Raw genomic sequence first — 17,674 nt, forward strand, 5'->3', positions numbered from 1 at the left:
TAAGGATTGGAAAATATTCACGCAAAACTGCCAGGCATCTACAAGGTGCTCCGAATATCTAATAACCATAACATTTCCTAATAATAACAGTAATCCTTGTTATAAGTAGCAGTATTTCAATTAGGAGGCGCGATTTGGGCGGAACCTGGAAGGCGGATGGGATTGGGAAAGGCGGTGGGCAGGAGGGAGGACATTCCAAGGCAAGCGCGGTCTTCCTGAGCCAGGGGCCAACCTCCAGGAGCCAGGGGAGGGGACGCGGGAAGGGCGGACGGAACTCGCCGCCAAGGCGTCCCTCCCTTACCCGCTCCAGGCCTTCACCCCTAGTAGAGAGCGCACCCTGGCGGGGGAGCAAGTCTCGCACTGGCTTCGCCCTGAATGGGAAGATGCAGCCTTCGCCTGCCCGGGCCAAGCTAGGGCGTGCCGCCTGCTGTCCAGCCTCCCAGAGGAGGGGTAAAGCGAGGGGGCATAGGAGGCGACCCGGCAGCATCCACCAAACCTCCCAGCCGCGCTGGCAGCCCGCCTCCGGGGCCGCTGCTGTCCTGGCCCGCCTCCACCCTTCCCTCCCCGCTGGGGCCCCTGCTTCCTAAGGCAGCCCTGGGATCCGAGGCGCCCGGCGCGCCCCCCTTTGCCCTCCCCTCCCCGGCTCCGGGATTCCCAGGCTCCGGAACCCAGGCTGGGCGGGCAGTGGCGGGCAGCTAGGCAGGGAGCGAGTGAGGGAGGGGGCTGGCCGGCCTCTGAAGTCGGCCCCAAGTTACATGTGGGAAGTGGTGGCTATGACGCAAGTTTCCAGGGGGCCCTGGGCTCGGAGGGAGCGCGCCAGAGCAGCTCCTCTCTGTGCAGTTGCAACCGAAGAAGAAAAAAGCCCGGAGCAGCACCTCAGGCCGCCTTCGCCTTCGCCGGGCCCAGCTGCGCACCCCCGCCCCCCGACGGCCGCCAAGCGCGCAGACCCTGCACGGAGCAGTCCCCGCCGGACCCCGGGCGCGCGGACTGGGTTTCCTCGCTGTGGCTGGCTTTTTTTTTTTTTTTTTGCTACGCTTGCCAACCTGTCAGCTGATGGACCTCATCACCCATAGTGGCGCATGTAGCTCGGCCGCAGCTCGCTCCATTCACGCCGCGCCCTTCAAGCCCGCCCGCGGCCCCCGCACCCGGAACTCGTGGGGAGGCGCGCAGACCCTGGCTACCACGCGCCCCCGGGGGCCAGCGCCCCTCTCGCCCGGGCCTCGCGCCGCCCTGGGGGGCGCTGCAAATAGTCCTTTGTTTACATGCAATTCCTTACTCCGCGGAAGGAGGCCGGGGGAGTGCTGAGTTTTCACCAGCTGTTTCCCGCCTTGAAACAGACATCTGATCAGCTGCAAACACACACACACACACACACACACACACATACACACGCCCGGGGAGGCAGGCCGGAGAGACCTCCCTCCCGCCCCTCCCGCCCGCCTCCCTCCCCTCGCCGCCGCCGCAGCCAGCATCTGGGACCGGCCGATTCTGCACCTCCGTCCGGCGCTGCCCTTTGATTCGGATTTCCATCTTGTATTCTCCGGCGGACCGCGGGACCTGGCTCGTGCAGAGGAGGGGGGCCGATCGCTATGGAGTATTTCATGGTGCCCACTCAGAAGGTGCCCTCTTTGCAACATTTCAGGAAAACAGAGAAAGAAGTGATAGGAGGGCTCTGTAGGTGTGTACTCCTCCTCCCCCTCACCCCCTTCCCACGATTGCAGCCCCCGGCTAGTCCGCCTCGGCAGGCGCGCGTGTGCGCACGCATGGCCCGCGCCGCGGACCCTCTCGCCTTTCTTAGCCGCGGGGGTGGCTGCAGCCCTGCGCGCCAGGCTCGGGCCGCTCGGGGACCCTCCTCCCTCTGAACGTGGGGGCCCCCAGCGGCCCCGGTCACTTTTGTCCGCTGCAGGCGGGCGAGTCGCGACGTTTGTAAATTGCAAACAGACCCACGTGGTTCTGCAGCAGTCCCGGCCATGCTTGGTGCTGGTGGCTTTCCCCCCCCTCGCTTCCTCCTCCCCCCTCCTGCGGCGGCTTCCTTCCTCTCCCTCCTTCATCGCTCTCTCTGGGCGCCCCCTGCAAGGGGGTCTGGGGGGCCGGGGGCGCGCGTGGGGCCGCGGCGCGGACGGCTACAATGCAGCTAAGCCGCGGCTCCAAGCGCGGGGGGGGGCGGGCGGGGAGCCGGGTGGTGTGAGTGTTTGCAGGGAGCGGCTGCAGCGGGGTCGGGGGGGCGTGCTGGAGTCGGGGTGCGGGAGTGGGCGGGACCCGAGGGGCCGGCGCGGCCCTCCGGGAGCGCCGTGGACCCGGGCACGTTGGCGGCCACTCGCTAGCTTGCCGCCCGCGCCCGGGCGCTGTTTACTAGCGAGGCCTGGACGTGACTCTGCAGCCCTCTTGGAGTAGGCGGACCTCAGCGCGCCGCCTCGCGGGAGCAGTAGTTCTCCGTGCCGCGTCGGTGCGGCATTGTGGGAGTTGTAGGCGTGCCTGGGCCACGCTTTACCCGCACAAAGCTCTGACCCCGCGGGCGGGGTGGGCGAGGCAGGCCGGGTGCGGGGCTTTTGGGGGGAGGGGCATCAGAGGTCGCCCCTAGCCTCACCAGGCCGCTGCCCGCCGCACGTGGGTCTCCGCTGCAAACTTTCTGATCTCGTGCCCCTCCCCCCAGCCATAAACCGAAAGCGTCCGGTTGCCCGGCAGGCTGGGTGGGTGGGTAGATGGGTGGTCCGAGATCCGTAGCCTTCCTCAGGAGGCACTTTCTTAGTTTGGCCCGGGTTGCTCCAGATATACCCTTTACCGAAGAGTTATGGGTTAGCGGAATCGCCCTGAACAGTTGTTAAAATGCACACGCCCGCAATTCCGATCGCTAGGAGAAGGGCCTGGGCCTCTGCATATTGAACACAAGCTGCGGGACGGCGATACTGCGTGGGTTGTTCTCTGCGGGTCCAAGTTTGGGACCTGTGGCCCTTTTCCTGCCGTGCTACTTTAGGAGCGAAATGGCTCCCCAGGGCTGGGGCCACGTGCTCTGCGGTCCTGGGCAGGCAAGGCGGGGATTGAGGGAGGAGGAGCCGCAGGCGGTGTGGCCCAGGCTGGTCGACACCAGGGGCTGCAGAAACCAGGTTGGGGGAAGGTTGCTGCACACGTATACACCCCCAACACCCCCCACCCACCCCCGCCTCCCGCACACACCAGGGCTCCCACCTTAACTACTCTTAAGTTCAAGGTGGTGGGCAGTCAGCAGCACCACCCTGAGTGTTGGCCCTTCCCTAAAGACCACCTGGAGGGCTTAGCTGTAATAAGTGGAAAGAAAAAAAAATTCTGGAGCACATAATGCATTGTAGGGATTCGTTTTGCGAGATTTTTCTCACTGAATTGTCACAATCTTCCCCTGAGTAAAGTGGCTTTATGATTTCTGTGTGGGTGGAGGATAGGTTTGGGAAGGAACAGGTAGGGCAAGTGGTGGGGCCGGGACTTGAACTCTGATCCCAGAGCCCTGCTCTTACCCTGAGCTGCTGATTGCTCAGAGGGTGCCTGGGCAGTAAGGAGGTGGGTTGAGCTGCCCCAGATGCTGGAGTGGACATTCTGGGCCTGATCCCAGGCAGGCTTGGTACCATAGGACCCTCTGGTTGCCAGGCCTGGGCCTTGGCCGCGTTCTCTCTCGGCCCACTAGGACTCCAGCTTGACCTGTTCCTCTTCCAAGCCCTCCTTCAGAGGAGTCCAGCAGTCCCTTAGGGACCAAGTGCCCCAGGGTTGGGCACGGGGACTACTCAGCTTGTCCAGCTGTGAGACAGTTGTCAGCCCATGCACTGGGTGTGGATTTGGGGCTTCTGGGTTTTTTCATTTTCAGGAGGAGCTGCCTGGTGAGGTAGGATTGAGTGTGGGTTGGGTGGGGCCTTCTGGCCGGATATACTCGCTTCTCAGGCTGGTGGACTTTGCTTCATCCCTCAGTGACTAGCAGGGCTCCCTGCTTCTCTCCTCAGTCTCCCCGAGGGGACAGTACCATACAGCGGGAGGCCGTACCCGACAGCGGCACGCACATAAGCTGTGTGGTTTTGGACATGTTGCCTAACTGCTCTCAGCCTCCCGTAAAATGGAGCACCTGTGAAGTTGGGCCATGTGTGTGGAAAGTGCCTGGTAGCTATTAAGTGGCACTCAGATTCTTAGAAGCAGGAGCATGGTGGTGTTAAAGAGTTTACCTACTGCCTGCCATAGGGGGGAAAGAGACCATCTCTCCTCAGAAGGAGTTAGAGAACAATTAGGGACTTTGGAGTGTGTTGGGTCCCTGATCTGGTATTTACGAGGAACCTACTTCGTGCTGGGATTGAGGACACCACAATGAACGAGAACTTGCTCCTGTTCTAAGAGCTGGAAGTCTCATGGTGCTACAGGACAAGTCAGTTTCCTTAGAGCCATGGGTTCTCCTGGGATCCTGGGTACAAACTCTGAAAAAACAAGGCATCCTGTTATCCTCAGTCTGTCTCCCTTATTTTTTTTCCTCCATTTCTTTTAAACTTCACCACGACCCTATGAAGTAAGGCAGTATTCCCCTGTTTTATAGATGGGGAAACTGAGGCTTTGAGAGACTAAGTGGCTAAGCTTGGGGTTCCACAGCTAGTAAGTGGCAGGGCTGGAGTTTCCACTTGAACCCAGTGCAGGGCTCCCTCTGAGGGGCTGGAGAAGCTGTGGGAAGGGGGTGTTTCTGATGGGAACAACCTGGACGTGGTTTGTTCTGGGACTGAGGGCAGGGTGTATGGATAGAAGCAGTGGGGATGGGCGGGGGCCCTGGGCTGCTTCAGTACCTGCTGCAGAGAGAAGGATGGGGGCCTTGGGCATCCTTGATGAGAGGGTCGTCTTCCTCCTGTCTTCCTTTGGGGGTATGGGAGAAACCCTGTGTGGGTTTTCCCATCTCTGACTGTGTAGACATTGAGTGGTGGGTGTGTGAGTGACTTCGGGGCAGTGTGAAATGAGAGTTCTCAGTGGCTAATTTGAGGCTGGAGCTGGGCAGGGGTGTGTGGGGATTAGGGGATACCAGTTTGCCCTTGGGCTAGGCAGGAGGAACAGGTACAGATCTGGATCTAGAATTGAAGAGCCGGCTTCCTGCCCTTGAGCCTCTGGTTGGGATGTGGGCATTATTCCGGGGGATGTCTTGGGGGCACCCAGGTAGAGGGGGTGGCAGCTCTGGTCTTGGCACTGGAGGCTGGTATGCAAACAGTTACTTGGCCATTGGCTGCCCAGCCCCAGGAGACTGGCTTGCTGAGGCTCTCAGGGAGGGAGACAAGTAAGAGAGAGCATCTGTGGACCAGGCCTCACTGCTCACCTGGGTGGGTCTGAAGTTGATGTGAAGGAGGTGGAGGACCTTACAATTACTGTAAATCATGTTTACTTCTGCAAAACTCAGAAAGAAATGTAAGAAACTTTCAGGCGTTTGCAGAAAAATCCACTTTATCTAGTAGAGTAGCAGCTAGAAATGGTAATTAGCCATCCTGTATAGGAACCCCTGGATGGCCATGATTCCACTCATCAGAACCCCTGGTTAGTCTGCATTCTATTAAAGAAACTTCCAGGGCTATTTAGGTGAGTTGGCCTTGGTGGCAGCCTAAGTCCCTATGAGGAACTGTGGCTTTGGGGTGAAGTCTGTTTTCTGGGACTTAAGTCTGTACTAGGTTAACCAGCAGCTGGTTCCTGAACCAGGAGGCTGGGCTGATGGACTTGGTGGTAAAGCGGACAGGATAGAACATTCGGAAGAGCTAGGATGAGGAGGCCCTTTCTCCCTGCCTGGACGCCAGGCCCCTTCCTTCTGGGAACTTCTGGGCTGGGGCCTTCAGGCCTGGGGCCCTGTGGTCTCCTTTGGTGTCTCCCAAGCTCGTGGGCATCCTGGAGAGAAGGGAGGGGCTGAACGTTGGCTTCCCTGGGCTGAGGTTTCATGGGCAGTTGAGCTGGCTGGTGGGGCTGTGGCCGTGGTGGAGGGCAGTGGGTGTTGAGTTCTGGCTTCAGCCTGGGGAGTTGGTGGGACTTGGGGGCTGGGAAGTGCAGGAGGTGCGTTGCAGCTGTACCCTGCTATGCCCGCTCTCATGGTGTGATCTTGGGCAAGTCATTTCACTTCTGGGCCTCGTCCTGTCCCACCATTTGTCAGGAGGGCCAGGGCGCTGCCTCTTGAGGCCACACACAGGGCTCTGGGAAGCATGGTTATGTGTGAGCCCTCACTAGAGGGTGCCACCCCTGGGTGGCAGAGGAGAGCATTCGTTTTGGCTCCTGCAGGTGCCTGTGGTGCCCTGGTGTGGCTGCCTGACCTTGGACCCTAGATTCCTCATTGCCACGCAGCCACCCAACTGGGTGTCCATGGTAGTCAGACAGGGAAAAATATAAAAAGTTCTGTGAGTGATAGTAAGAGCTAACCTGATGGCAGTGCACACCCATGCTCAATCCTTTCTACAGGGGTGACTGTCACCTGTCTCTCGGGGTGTCCGGCTCTGAGGGATGGTGCAGAGCCCACTCTGCCCTGTGGGTAAGAGCAGGGCTCTGGGATCAGGGTTCAAGTCCCAGCCCCAGCGCTTACTGTAGCTGTTCCTTTCCCAAGCGTCAGTGTCCTCATGCCATAAGGCCGCTTAACTCAGAGGAAGATTGAGATGGTTCAGTGAGAAAATTCCAGCAAAGTGAGTCCTTAGCACACTACGTTAAGAACTCAAGACTTTTTTATATTTTATTTTATTTTATTCTTTTGGCCATGTCCCTTGGCTTGTAGGATATTAGTTCCCCAACCAGGGATTGAACCCCAGCCCACCAAATGAAAGTGCCAAGTCCTAACCACGAGACCACCAGGTTAAAACAGTAACTCTATTGCTAGGGTCTCCAGGTGGGCCTTCTGGAAGGGCCAGCACTCAGGGTGACCCAGGGCTGGAGGTGGGTCTCCTTTTTGACCCCTTACCACTCTGGTCAGCTCTGGCCTGTGGGCATCACCAGGGAGTACCCAGGGGTGGGATAAGTGGGGGGGTGGGGCGGTCTCTCCCTGTATCTCCCCAGGGCAGGGATGGGGAAGCTCCCAGACAGATCTCAGTCACTCAGTGGCTTGGCTTCCTAAGGATATTTCTCCCTGTGTCTTTACAGTTTTTTTTTTTTTTTTTTGGCTGTGCTGTGTGGCATGTGGGATCCTAGTTCCCCGACCAGGGATCAAACTCGTGCCCCGTGCAGTGGAAGTGCAGAGTCTCAACCACTGGACCACGAGGGAAGTCCCCCCTCCCCATGTCTTTAATCCACCTGCCGCAGAGGGTCTGGAGGGCACTGCCAGACCCAGGAGCCTGGACTCAGTTCTGATCCACCCCCAACCCCCGCACCCCCACCCCACCCCGCCTGCAAAGGGGTAGGCAAGCCACTGTGTATCAGGTCTCTGACCTGCATCCTCCCCTTTTCACCATCACCCCCACTGTAGGGGCAGGGAAACTGACAGAAGGGAGGTGCCCCTGGCTCAGAAGTGGGGGAGCCAGATGCCCAGCTGTCTGACCCTAAAATTGTGTCCCTCCCACTCTGAGCCCTAAGTCTCATTTGTAAATAGGGGTCGTTGGCCACCTTTCCAGTGCTGTGAGGGAACTGTATCTTGGGGAGGGTCCCAGGGAGATGCTGGGGGTGCTGGTGGAGGACAGGGCTTCAGACACCCAGCAGCGGCTCATGTGGACCCTGCTCCCAGCCCACCCCCAGCGGACCACCCTCTCTGTGGGGAGAGGAGGCAGAGACCCAGGAGGGGGCAAGAGCGAGTTTAGGGTCCCTCAGGGAGCTGAGGGGGCACAGGTGGGGCAGGCCGGGGGGCCAGCAAGGCCTTGGTTGTATCTAGCTGTTACAGATGTGCTCCTCTCCTAGGTTTCCAAGCAAACTCCTTTTTGCCTAGGGATGGGCATGGGGGCCTGGGCACCTACCTCTTTGAGCCCAGGCTCCCCCACCAATGGAACAAGGCTGCCCAGAATCCTTTCCCCATTCTCCTAGACCCAGAGGTGTGAGCTCTCTTGGCCCAGGCCTGGACCAGGTCACCCCAGGAGGGCCCCTCAGGAAGAAGCCAGGGCTGTGGCTTTGGGTGGGGCTGGTGGCCTCTTCTGGGAGCCCAGCATCTGGAAGCCATCAGTTCAGGGGCGGGGGAGTTGCAGGAGAGGGCCTGGAAGGGGAGCATGCCTCCTCCAGGCCACACACAGGCCCACCTCTCGGGAGCAGTGGCGTTAGGCCCACAGGCCCTGCTGCCGTCTCTGCCTCCTGCCAATGCCTCTCGGCAGGCAGCCTCGCCCCCTACCGCTCGCTGCCTTCTCTCTCACCCCACTGGCTGCCGCTCCTGCAAGATGCAATCACATAATATGCAATAACATCGCCTACTGCATGCTGGGAGCCTCGATTCTCTGGCACAGGGTGGGCTTGCCTTTTGGGATGGGTGGGCTTCAGGGAGAACTGTCCCCAGGGGAGGTTGGCCGGGTCCTCTTCCTGGAGTGAGTGGTACCTGTCTTGTCTTTGAAGCCTTAGCTCAGGGTCTGGGTCCAGGCTGGGGGCTTACGTAGTAGCTTGTGGCTGTGGGGGTGGGAAGGGAGGAGGGACATCTTCCTCAGTCCTCAAGCCTGCGACCTTGAAGGAGGGGGTCTAGGTGCATAGCAAGGAGCTCAGAGGTGTCCCAAGAGCAGGTGTCTCTGATTATCACCTGAGGCCACCTGTATCAGAATCACAGGGATTCTTAGCCATGTGGGTTTCTGGGCCCCACTCAGACCTGCTGGCCAGACACTGGGCTCGGGACCTGGGGTCTGCATGCTTATTTTGACACCCAGGCATCCCAGAGCACGCTACTCCATCAGCCCCCGATCTACTGGGGGTGTAAGCATCAGACAGAGCTGGTATCTTCTGTAGTGGGAGGGATGCCTGTTACACTTAGGCCCCTCTGGAGATGAATTGTAAAGGCAGGGGCCACTGGGGGCAGGGCATGGAGGGCGCCCAGCCTGAGCCTGGCTCTGTCCTCCCCGCAGCCTTGCCAACATTCCATTGACCCCTGAGACTCAGCGGGACCAGGAGCGGCGGATTCGGCGGGAGATTGCTAACAGCAACGAGCGGAGGCGCATGCAGAGCATCAACGCGGGGTTCCAGTCCCTCAAGACCCTCATCCCCCACACAGATGGAGAGAAGCTCAGCAAGGTGGGCAAGTGCCAGGAGGACTTCCTGGAGGAGGTGGTGGGCTGGAGCAGGGAGATTCGGAAAACACTGTCAGCCAGGTTCCCTGATTTGTCTGTCCCTCCTGCCCTCAGGCAGCCATTCTCCAGCAAACGGCCGAATACATCTTCTCCCTGGAGCAGGAGAAGACCAGGCTTCTGCAGCAGAACACACAGCTCAAGCGCTTTATCCAGGTAGCGCCCTGCCCTCCTCCTGGCTCCCTCTCACTGACATGGGTGTGTCCGGGCCCAACCACTGGCTTGGGACTGTGATGTGGCTGTGGGTCCCTTCTTCCCCACTGACCTGCCTACTTCTGGCACTTGCGTTCCTGCCCAGGCCCTGATTTAGCCAGGGTCAAGTGCAGTGGAGTGGGCTCTGGAAGGAACTGGGTGACTTTTGGGAAGCAAGTGCATTCTGCCTCCTTTCCCAGCCTTGGCTGTCTGGTGGATTTGCACACTGGGGCTCCCCAGTGCCGGTGCACCTGGGTTTGACAGCTTTAGGGGGCTGTGATGGAGCTTCCCACCCCCACTCCCGGTGGTGGTGGTGGTGGTGGTGGTGTATGCAGTGTCACAGCACACTCACCGACCCCTTGGGGTCCTCAGGAGCTGAGCGGCTCATCCCCCAAGCGGCGGCGGGCAGAGGACAAGGACGAGGGCATCGGCTCGCCAGACATCTGGGAAGATGAGAAGGCGGAGGACCTGCGGCGGGAGATGATCGAGCTGCGGCAGCAGCTGGACAAGGAGCGCTCGGTGCGCATGATGCTGGAGGAGCAGGTGAGGCAGGTGGGCGGGCAGGTGGGGGATGCTGTCCAGCTCTCTTCCTTTTCTCCTGTTATTTACGGGAGCTCCTGCTTTGTGCCAGGCCTGGGAGAGGGGTGTCCAGTGGGGAGCAAACCAGACAGGTCCCAGTCCTTGGGGGTCACCGTCTGCCTGGGGAGAGATGAGTCAATGGCTCTCACGTCGTAATTATGCAGCTGTGATAAAGGCCACACCGGATGGGTGGGCATCAGGAGGGGGACCTGGTCTGGTTCCAGATGGGCCGCCCCATAGCTTCTCTGTGGAAGTGACCTGAGCCGAGGGTGGGAGGGCGAGTCTCACCACTGACCAGGCAGAGAGGGGAGAAGGGTGCTCCAGGCAGAGAGAACAGCATGGGCAAAGGCCTGGGGCTGGAGGCAGGCAGGGAGGGAGCATGGCATGAGGGGGGCTGCACGGGAGGGGAGCAGAGTCAGGGCAGGCCTGGCTGGCTACGGTCAGGACTTTGGTCTCCACCCCGAGGGTGGCAGGGAGGCCAACCTCAGCAGTCTGTGGGCCCCGAGCTGGGGGAGGCGCCAGGGTGTGGCCTGGGTCCTACCCCTGAGCCTGCCGTTCCACCCTCAGGTGCGCTCGCTGGAGGCCCACATGTACCCGGAAAAGCTCAAGGTGATCGCACAGCAGGTGCAGCTGCAACAGCAGCAGGAGCAGGTGCGGCTGCTGCACCAGGAGAAGCTGGAGCGGGAACAGCAGCACCTGCGGACCCAGGTGAGCAGGAGGTGCCTGGAGGGGCAGTTTGGGCCTGGGCCTGGGCCAGGGCTCTCAGACTCAATGTTGGTGCCTCTGGGTGTCTAGCAGGGTGGACCCCGGGCCTAAATCATGGTAATGCAGATGTTCCTGGCTTCCAGGTGTCTTGCATACATTATTCCATTGAATCCTTGTTGTAGCCCTTTGAGGCCTGAGCTGTTATTACTCCTATTTACTGATAAGGAACTGGAGGCACAGAAAAGTTCAGTAACACACCCAGTATCCTCAGCAGTTTGGGGCAAGGATTTGGACCCTGGCCATCTAAATTCAGTCTGAACTCCCGACCACCACTGTATTTGTTAGATGTGAAGTGCTGGCTTGGCTCTGGAGAGGGAAGGGCCATGCAGTCTTAGACAGCCTAAAGCCCCTCTCCAGGCCACGTTTTCTTCATTCTTAAAATAAGAGGGGTGGGAGGGGGTCACAAACTGGACAGCCCCCAGCGAGTGAAGGAGGCCGATGGGCTGGGGTGATCGGTGGAGGCTCTCCAGGAAGTGGGCAGAGGGAGATGGTTTTGGAGGGCCGTCCCACACCCTCTGTGGCGGACAGAAGGGAAGGGGCAGCTCCCAGAACCTTCGTAGAAAGACTGAGGGCCTCTGTCTTGCAGCTTCTGCCCACTCCAGCCCCTACCCACCACCCCACGGTGATCGTGCCGGCGCCAGCGCCCCCTCCCTCCCACCACATCAATGTCGTCACCATGGGCCCCTCCTCGGTCATCAACTCTGTTTCAACATCCCGGCAAAATCTGGACACCATTGTGCAGGTACCTGGCTTGGGGAGGGGGCAACGCGTGGGGGGTCGTCCTCTGGGAATGGGCCCTTTGTGGGGAGATAAGAAAGTGGGCGACTGGCGGGGATTGAGACAGAGCTTGAGCTTTGTGGGGAGGAAGTCTGGAAGCCAGATGGGTCTCCATCTCTGCATCTGGGGTGAGGGGCAGAGAGGGGGGACTGGATGGCCCGGAAGACCCCATTCCTTCTCTCCACGTGGCATTTGCTGAGGGGGGTCCTTTGTTCCCGGAGCCCCTGCTTTCAGAGTTCCTGCATCCAGCTCTTGGGTTGGTCCAGGACCTGGGATGGGGGTGGAGGGGGCAGTGACCGGTTGGGTGGCAGTGAAGCCTGGCTTCACTGTCAGCTCTGAAGGTCGAACCTGAAGTCACTATTGTGCCCAGCCTGGGGCAGAGACCTCTTGGGAGGCCCAACAACATTGCAAAGAAACAATTAACCCAAAACGCCCAAACAGAATAAAGGCCATCAACCCCTGGAAATTGAGTTGCACGTAAACCCGAAAAATTGAATAATAAAATTTATAACAGAGACCTTCCATAAGCCAACAGGCAGGCTTTGAAATATATAAGTGAGCGTAAGAAGCTTGTGACTTCACGCAGCTGGGCACTGTCTCCCCTCCAAGTCTTTTTCAGCTCAGCAGAGGGCTTCTGAAGTTTTTCTCCTGACTCTGGCAGGCTGCCCCTGCTTTGCCAGGCTTGCTTCTGGACCTTTCTGGGGGGGGGGGGGTGTGGGTGGTGGGGGAGATGGTGGCTGTCCACATGGCCCCGCCATCCTCATGGCAGCTTCTCTGCCAGGCGATTCAGCACATCGAGGGCACCCAGGAAAGGCAGGAGCAGGAGGAGGAGCAGCGTCGAGCCGTCATCGTGAAGCCGGTCCGCAACTGCCCCGAGGCCCACGCCTCCGACACCGCCTCCGATTCGGAGGCCTCCGACAGCGACGCCATGGACCAGAGCCGGGAGGAGCCAGTGGGGAACGGGGGTCTTCCCTGACCACCCCCCAGCCCTCCTCTCCCTTCTGGGGGCTGGAGGGGGCGGGGCAGCAACTGGGAGACATGAGGGTGAACGAGTGAGGAATTTTTACAAAATTACGGCATCATTTGGGTCTCTTTTATGACCTCTTTTTCAATACTGTAAATCGACCTTTGAGTGAAGCCACCCAACCCAAGGTCCGGGGCTGGGGCGGCAGGAGCGCGTGGCAGCACCGGGACACCTGGGGCTGGGCCTCGGCCCCGGAGGCTGGGGAAGCGGACATGGAGGTGCCTGGCCTCTCTCGCCAAAAAGCATTTTTTCATTGAAACATGTTTTTAAGAACAGGGAAAATCAAACAAAACCCCAAGGTATTTCTGCCCTCCCCAGAGCCAGCCCTATGACCGTCAGTTTTTAATTCCCCCTTCCCTCCTCTTTTTGGTGTTCTTTCTCCTTTAAGCACTTACACGGGTTGGGGGTCTGGCTGGGTTGGGGCTCTCGGGGTCCGGGGGTCTCCGTTGCTTCTCGGTTGGGGTTTGCTGCTGCCCTTCTTCCCTCCCCTCCCTGTCTCAGCACTAGGAATCGCCACTCTCCACCACTGTCCGGCCCCCACCTCTCCCTCCAGGTTTCCCATCTTCCACCCCAAAAAAGTCTTTGTCTTTCTCTTTTTGTTTTGTTTGTTGTTGGTTCTTTTTTGGTTTTAGTTTTGTTTTTGTTTTGTTTTGTTTTGTTTTTTTTTACAATCTTGAGGTCTTTGTGTTCAAGGAGAAGCTATTATATTTTGTTAAGAAAGTGGGGGGAAAAAACCAAGAGGCCACTGTGCCTTTATAAAGAAACAAAATAAAGTTTGTACTTTGTTTTTTAGATTCTGTGTCTCCTGGATGTGTGCTGTCATGAGGAGCTGGCGAAGGCTTCCTGGGGTAGCGTAGGGGGTGTTCTCTGGGCCCACTGGAGGGGATTGGATGTGGGTGAGTGTGATGACTCCCCCAACTTATGTGTGGTGTTATGATGAGAAATTGGCGTCCTTAGATTCCCTGGGTTTACTCTGGGGATTCTGCAAAGATGGGAGATGGTGTTGGGGCTGAGGTGAGTGGCTCCCAACTCCTCCTTGGTGGGAGGCAAGGAGAGAATGAACAACCACGCCATAGGTTCCTGTCTCCTGGAGAAAGGACACAAGATGCTCAGTGGTCCTGATTGATCCCTAGGCTTTGCAACTTCCTCACCTTGTGTAACCTCTTGGAACTTCAGTATCCTCATCTACAGAAGAGAAGTGAGCACTCCCTTATGGTGCGGTGTTTAAGAGCTCAGGTCCTGGGGTTGGTCTGCTGGTGATCAGATCCACCTTGGGCAAACCACTTGATCTTTGAGACTCAGTTTTCTCTTCTGAAAGTTGAGAATCATAATGGCACAAGGACATTACATCTTAATTGGTAAGGAGGTGGTCCTTTAAATTCCTTAATCCTCCATGACCAGAGATTGCTTTATAATGTGTCCCTCTTGACCTGCTTTTCCTCAGGTACATGACAGGTACGTGGGGACTGAGGCCAGAGAGGAAGAATAGCTGATTCACATCTCACCCCACAATGAATGCCTCCAGACAGGAATTTGTTGAATAGAAAGGCAGGCAGGAGCCTGCATTTTTTTTTTTTTAGAACTTTTAATACTTTTTTTTTAGTGAAATTCACATAACTTAAAATTAAGCATTTAGAAAGGAACAATTCAGTGGCATTTACTACATTACTATGCTGTGCAACCATCACCTCTATCTCATTCCAAAACATTTCTCACTCCAAAATGAACCCCTTACCCATTAATCAGTCTCTCCCCATTCCTCCCTTCTCTGAGCCCTTGATAACCACCAATCTACTTTTTGTTTTTTAGTGTTTAAAGAAATTAAAGTGTAATTTAACTTCGGTAAAAATTCACTTTTTAGTTTTTGCTTGTGGGAGTTTTGACAAATGTGTAACCATCACCATAATTAAGATATAGTTTCTTCATCCTTGTGTTTCCCTATGTCCCTTTGTGGTCCACCCAGACCCTGGCAACCACCGACCAATCTATTCCTATGGTTCCTATAGTTTTGCCTTTTTCAAAATGTCATATACTATAAATATATTCATTTACAGTATATGACATTACATATTTAGCTTGAGTCTGGCTTCTTTCACTTAGCATTATTACTGTAGTTTTCTCTTTTGGGATATATTTAGATATATTTACATAAATTAAATGCGTGTTTGAGGGAACCGTCTTCGCTAGGATATGGGCAGGGACGCCCCTTCCCAAGGCCAGCAGAGCGACCCCTTTTGGCCAGGTGCAAGGCGCGTCCGACGGGTTCCAGGTAGCTCCTGAGAGGGTCAATAGAGGGCGCTATGGAACCAGGACGTCTGGCCCAGCAAGGCGGAGGCTCCGCCTCCTTCCGGTGTCTGTGGAACTACGCAGTTCCTATAGGCCAGAGGCGCGGCTCAGGGGCGGGGCCAGGGGAATACCCCAAGCCCAGACCTGTCGTGGCGCGCCCAGCGGCCGTAGGCTGTCTCACCAGCAGGCGGCGGGAATCAGGGGCGCGGCCTCCGTCCCGCCTCTTCCCGGACTCGCTCCGCCCCGCCCCTCGGTGCGCATGCTCCTTGGTGCCTCAGGCCATCTCGCGCGCTCCCGACTGCAAGCTCCTCTGGCCCAGGCTCGGCCCCGCCCCGCGCGCTCTCACGCACGCTCCGCACGCAAACGCTGCGAACCCGCCGTTCCTGCGTGTCCTCCGCGTGGAGGCGCTCGCCGGCTTTCCCGCTCGCGTCTCTCGGAGGACGCGGCCACGGGTGGTGGGGCCTGCGCTGCCCGGCGGAAGTCCGGCACGCTGCACACGTGACTTACGACGGTCTAGAGGCAGCGGTCAGAAAGGAACAAGAGACGTTAATTTTAATAGCACGTTTCCTTTTAACCCACAGTGTCTGAAACGTTGCCATTTCCGCACAGGTGATGAATGCAAGAAACTACCCACGAAGTATCTCATTCCTTTCTTCCTGCCGACTCTGGGAGCCCTGTGTGTATCTTGCACTGGCTACACCTCCATGGGTACGGCCGCGGGTCCGGGCGTCGGGGGCAAGTGGGAGGCAGGCCAGGGGGTCGGAAAGGGCACGGTATCCTGCGGGCAGTGCGGACACTGGCCTGGGAGGAGGAAGAAGTGGAGACGATGTGGGAACCAGATCGTAGAGGACTTCCAAGCCACGCTAAGAAGCTTGGACTTTATTTTTTGTGATGGGAAGGGGTCTAGGAGAGACACGATCAATGCAGAGTTCAACAAAACCTGTCTTAAAAACCTTTTTATTGAAGTACCGTATAAAGTACACTCAGAAGAGGGCTCATAACTGAAGTGTTTGGCTCCGTGAATTTTCACAAACTGAATATACGCCCGTGTAGCCGGCACCGCACCAAGCCCTCAAGTGGTTTGCTTCTTAAAACTTAATTTTTGGAAGTACAGAAATGTACAGGGAGGCCCCCTGCACCCTTCACCCCGCCTCTCCCAGTGCTAGCGTCTTGTTTGCCTAATGTATGGTATGGAAACCAGGTGATCGCTGTCAGTGCCCACCACAGGGCTTATTCAGATTTTACAGTTTTACATGCTCTCACTTATGTATGTGTGTGTACAGTTGCTCTGTACCATTTTGCAGCAGCAGTGTTTGAGAATTGGAGTTGCTGTGCAACCTCATCAGCACTTGATGTTGTCAGATCATTATATTTTTCAGTTTTTTTTTCAGCAAATTTGGTAGGTGTAGAGTGGAATCTCACCACAGTTTTATTTATTTATTTATGTTTGTCCACACAGCCTGGCATGCGGGATCTTAGTTTCCCGACAAGGGATGAAACCTGCACCCTCCACAGTGAAAGCACAGAGTCCTAACCAGTGGATCATCAGGGAATTCCCCACAGTTTTAATTTCTGTCACTATAGATTAGTTTTGTCAATTTAATTAATTTATTTTTAAATTTTGGTCGTGCCACACAGCTTGCAGGATCTCAGTTCCCTGACCAAGGATTGAACTCCAGGACACAGCAGTGAAAGTGCTGAATCCTAATAACCACTAGACCACCAGGGAACTCCCTAGTTTTGTTTATTTTAGATCTTCATACAAATCATACAGTATATATACTCTTTTTGTCTGGCTTCTCTTAATATAATTTTTTGAGATTCATGTATGGTTTTGTGTATATTAGCAGTTTGTTCATTTTTATTGCTAAGAATATTGCATTGTATGAACATACCACAAAGTTGTTTAGCCAGTCACCTAACAGTGGACATTTAGGTTGCTTCCAACTTAACGGCTATTATGAATATATTTTAGTAGATGCTGTCCCCCAAATAGATTGTGCTAGGCTATTGATTCTGCCACCAGTGTGGCTGTGGAGGGACATTCTAAGCGTGTGACTCTCTTTGGTGATGGTTTCTTCGGGAGGGAGCTAGGCATTCTTGGTTCCTGGTGGCCTCCCTCACCCTATTTTAAGGTCTTTGTTAGGGATTAAATCTCATGGGAAATGTATGTCTGCTCTGATCTCAAGGATCATTACATTACACCGTGTCCTCTTTGTGAAGATCCTCAGAAGAAATTCCTGTTGAGTCTCAGCAGCAGAAATAATTTCACTTCTCCCGAACAGTTGTCTTGTTCTTATTTTAAGGACACTGTGAATTGGCAAGTGATCAAGTTACACACATGGGAAGACTTACGTATGTAGTGCCGTTTGCTTTTGTATCAGCCTTACAAATGGCTCCATTTTGTGTGCCTGCCTTTGTGTGGTTTTCATCTCCTGTTGCGTCCAATTCTTGCTTTCTTGGTGTACTTTATGGATATTTGGGAGTCATCTTTATGCTTTCCTGGCACAGGGTGGGTTATGATAAATAAATGCTGCTTGTTGCCCTGATTTCGGGGCATCCCTGTCAGCAGGGCATTCGCACCAGCTCTGTGAGATGTTTGAAGGGTTGTCTAGTGGAAAGGGGTGGGGGGGGCGCTTCCTGTGACCTTGGACGCCTTAGCTGTTGGTTAACTGGCCTCAGACAAGTACATAAAGCACATGCAAATCCTCCAGCTGCCTCTTGGAGCTGGCTGGCCACGCTGTCCTTAGCCTGAGACTTTGTAGTCTCTGGCTCTCCCCTATCCCACCCGAGCCCATCCCATGGGTCCTTCTTTATCTGGCTGCCTCTCTGTGCTTTCCTGGATGCTACCATCCTTGTG

The 17,674-nt window shown here is 56.4% G+C and overlaps 1 protein-coding gene across 1 annotated transcript; it reads left to right on the plus strand.

Annotated features, from left to right (window-relative positions):
- Window positions 1-1,377: 1,377 nt before the first annotated feature.
- Window positions 1,378-13,320, plus strand: TFAP4 (transcription factor AP-4). The gene is made up of 7 exons (XM_033839876.2): window positions 1,378-1,678; window positions 8,973-9,138; window positions 9,249-9,347; window positions 9,756-9,926; window positions 10,530-10,670; window positions 11,314-11,469; window positions 12,286-13,320. Exons 1-7 carry the CDS (start codon window positions 1,590-1,592, stop codon window positions 12,478-12,480), a joined length of 1,017 nt encoding a protein of 338 aa, XP_033695767.1. The 5' UTR covers window positions 1,378-1,589; the 3' UTR covers window positions 12,481-13,320.
- Window positions 13,321-17,674: the final 4,354 nt, after the last annotated feature.

The sequence above is a fragment of the Tursiops truncatus genome, chromosome 15 (assembly GCF_011762595.2).
Source record: "Tursiops truncatus isolate mTurTru1 chromosome 15, mTurTru1.mat.Y, whole genome shotgun sequence".
NCBI lineage: Eukaryota > Metazoa > Chordata > Mammalia > Artiodactyla > Delphinidae > Tursiops > Tursiops truncatus.

Excerpts from the sequence above, each read along its gene's own strand:
- TFAP4 (XM_033839876.2), top strand. The coding sequence starts at position 1,590 with ATGGAGTATTTCATGGTGCCCACTCAGAAGGTGCCCTCTTTGCAACAT. Across the intron at positions 9,139-9,248 it reads ATGGAGAGAAGCTCAGCAAG|GCAGCCATTCTCCAGCAAAC; the intron begins GTGGGCAAGTGC and ends TCCTGCCCTCAG. Across the intron at positions 9,348-9,755 it reads AGCTCAAGCGCTTTATCCAG|GAGCTGAGCGGCTCATCCCC; the intron begins GTAGCGCCCTGC and ends TGGGGTCCTCAG.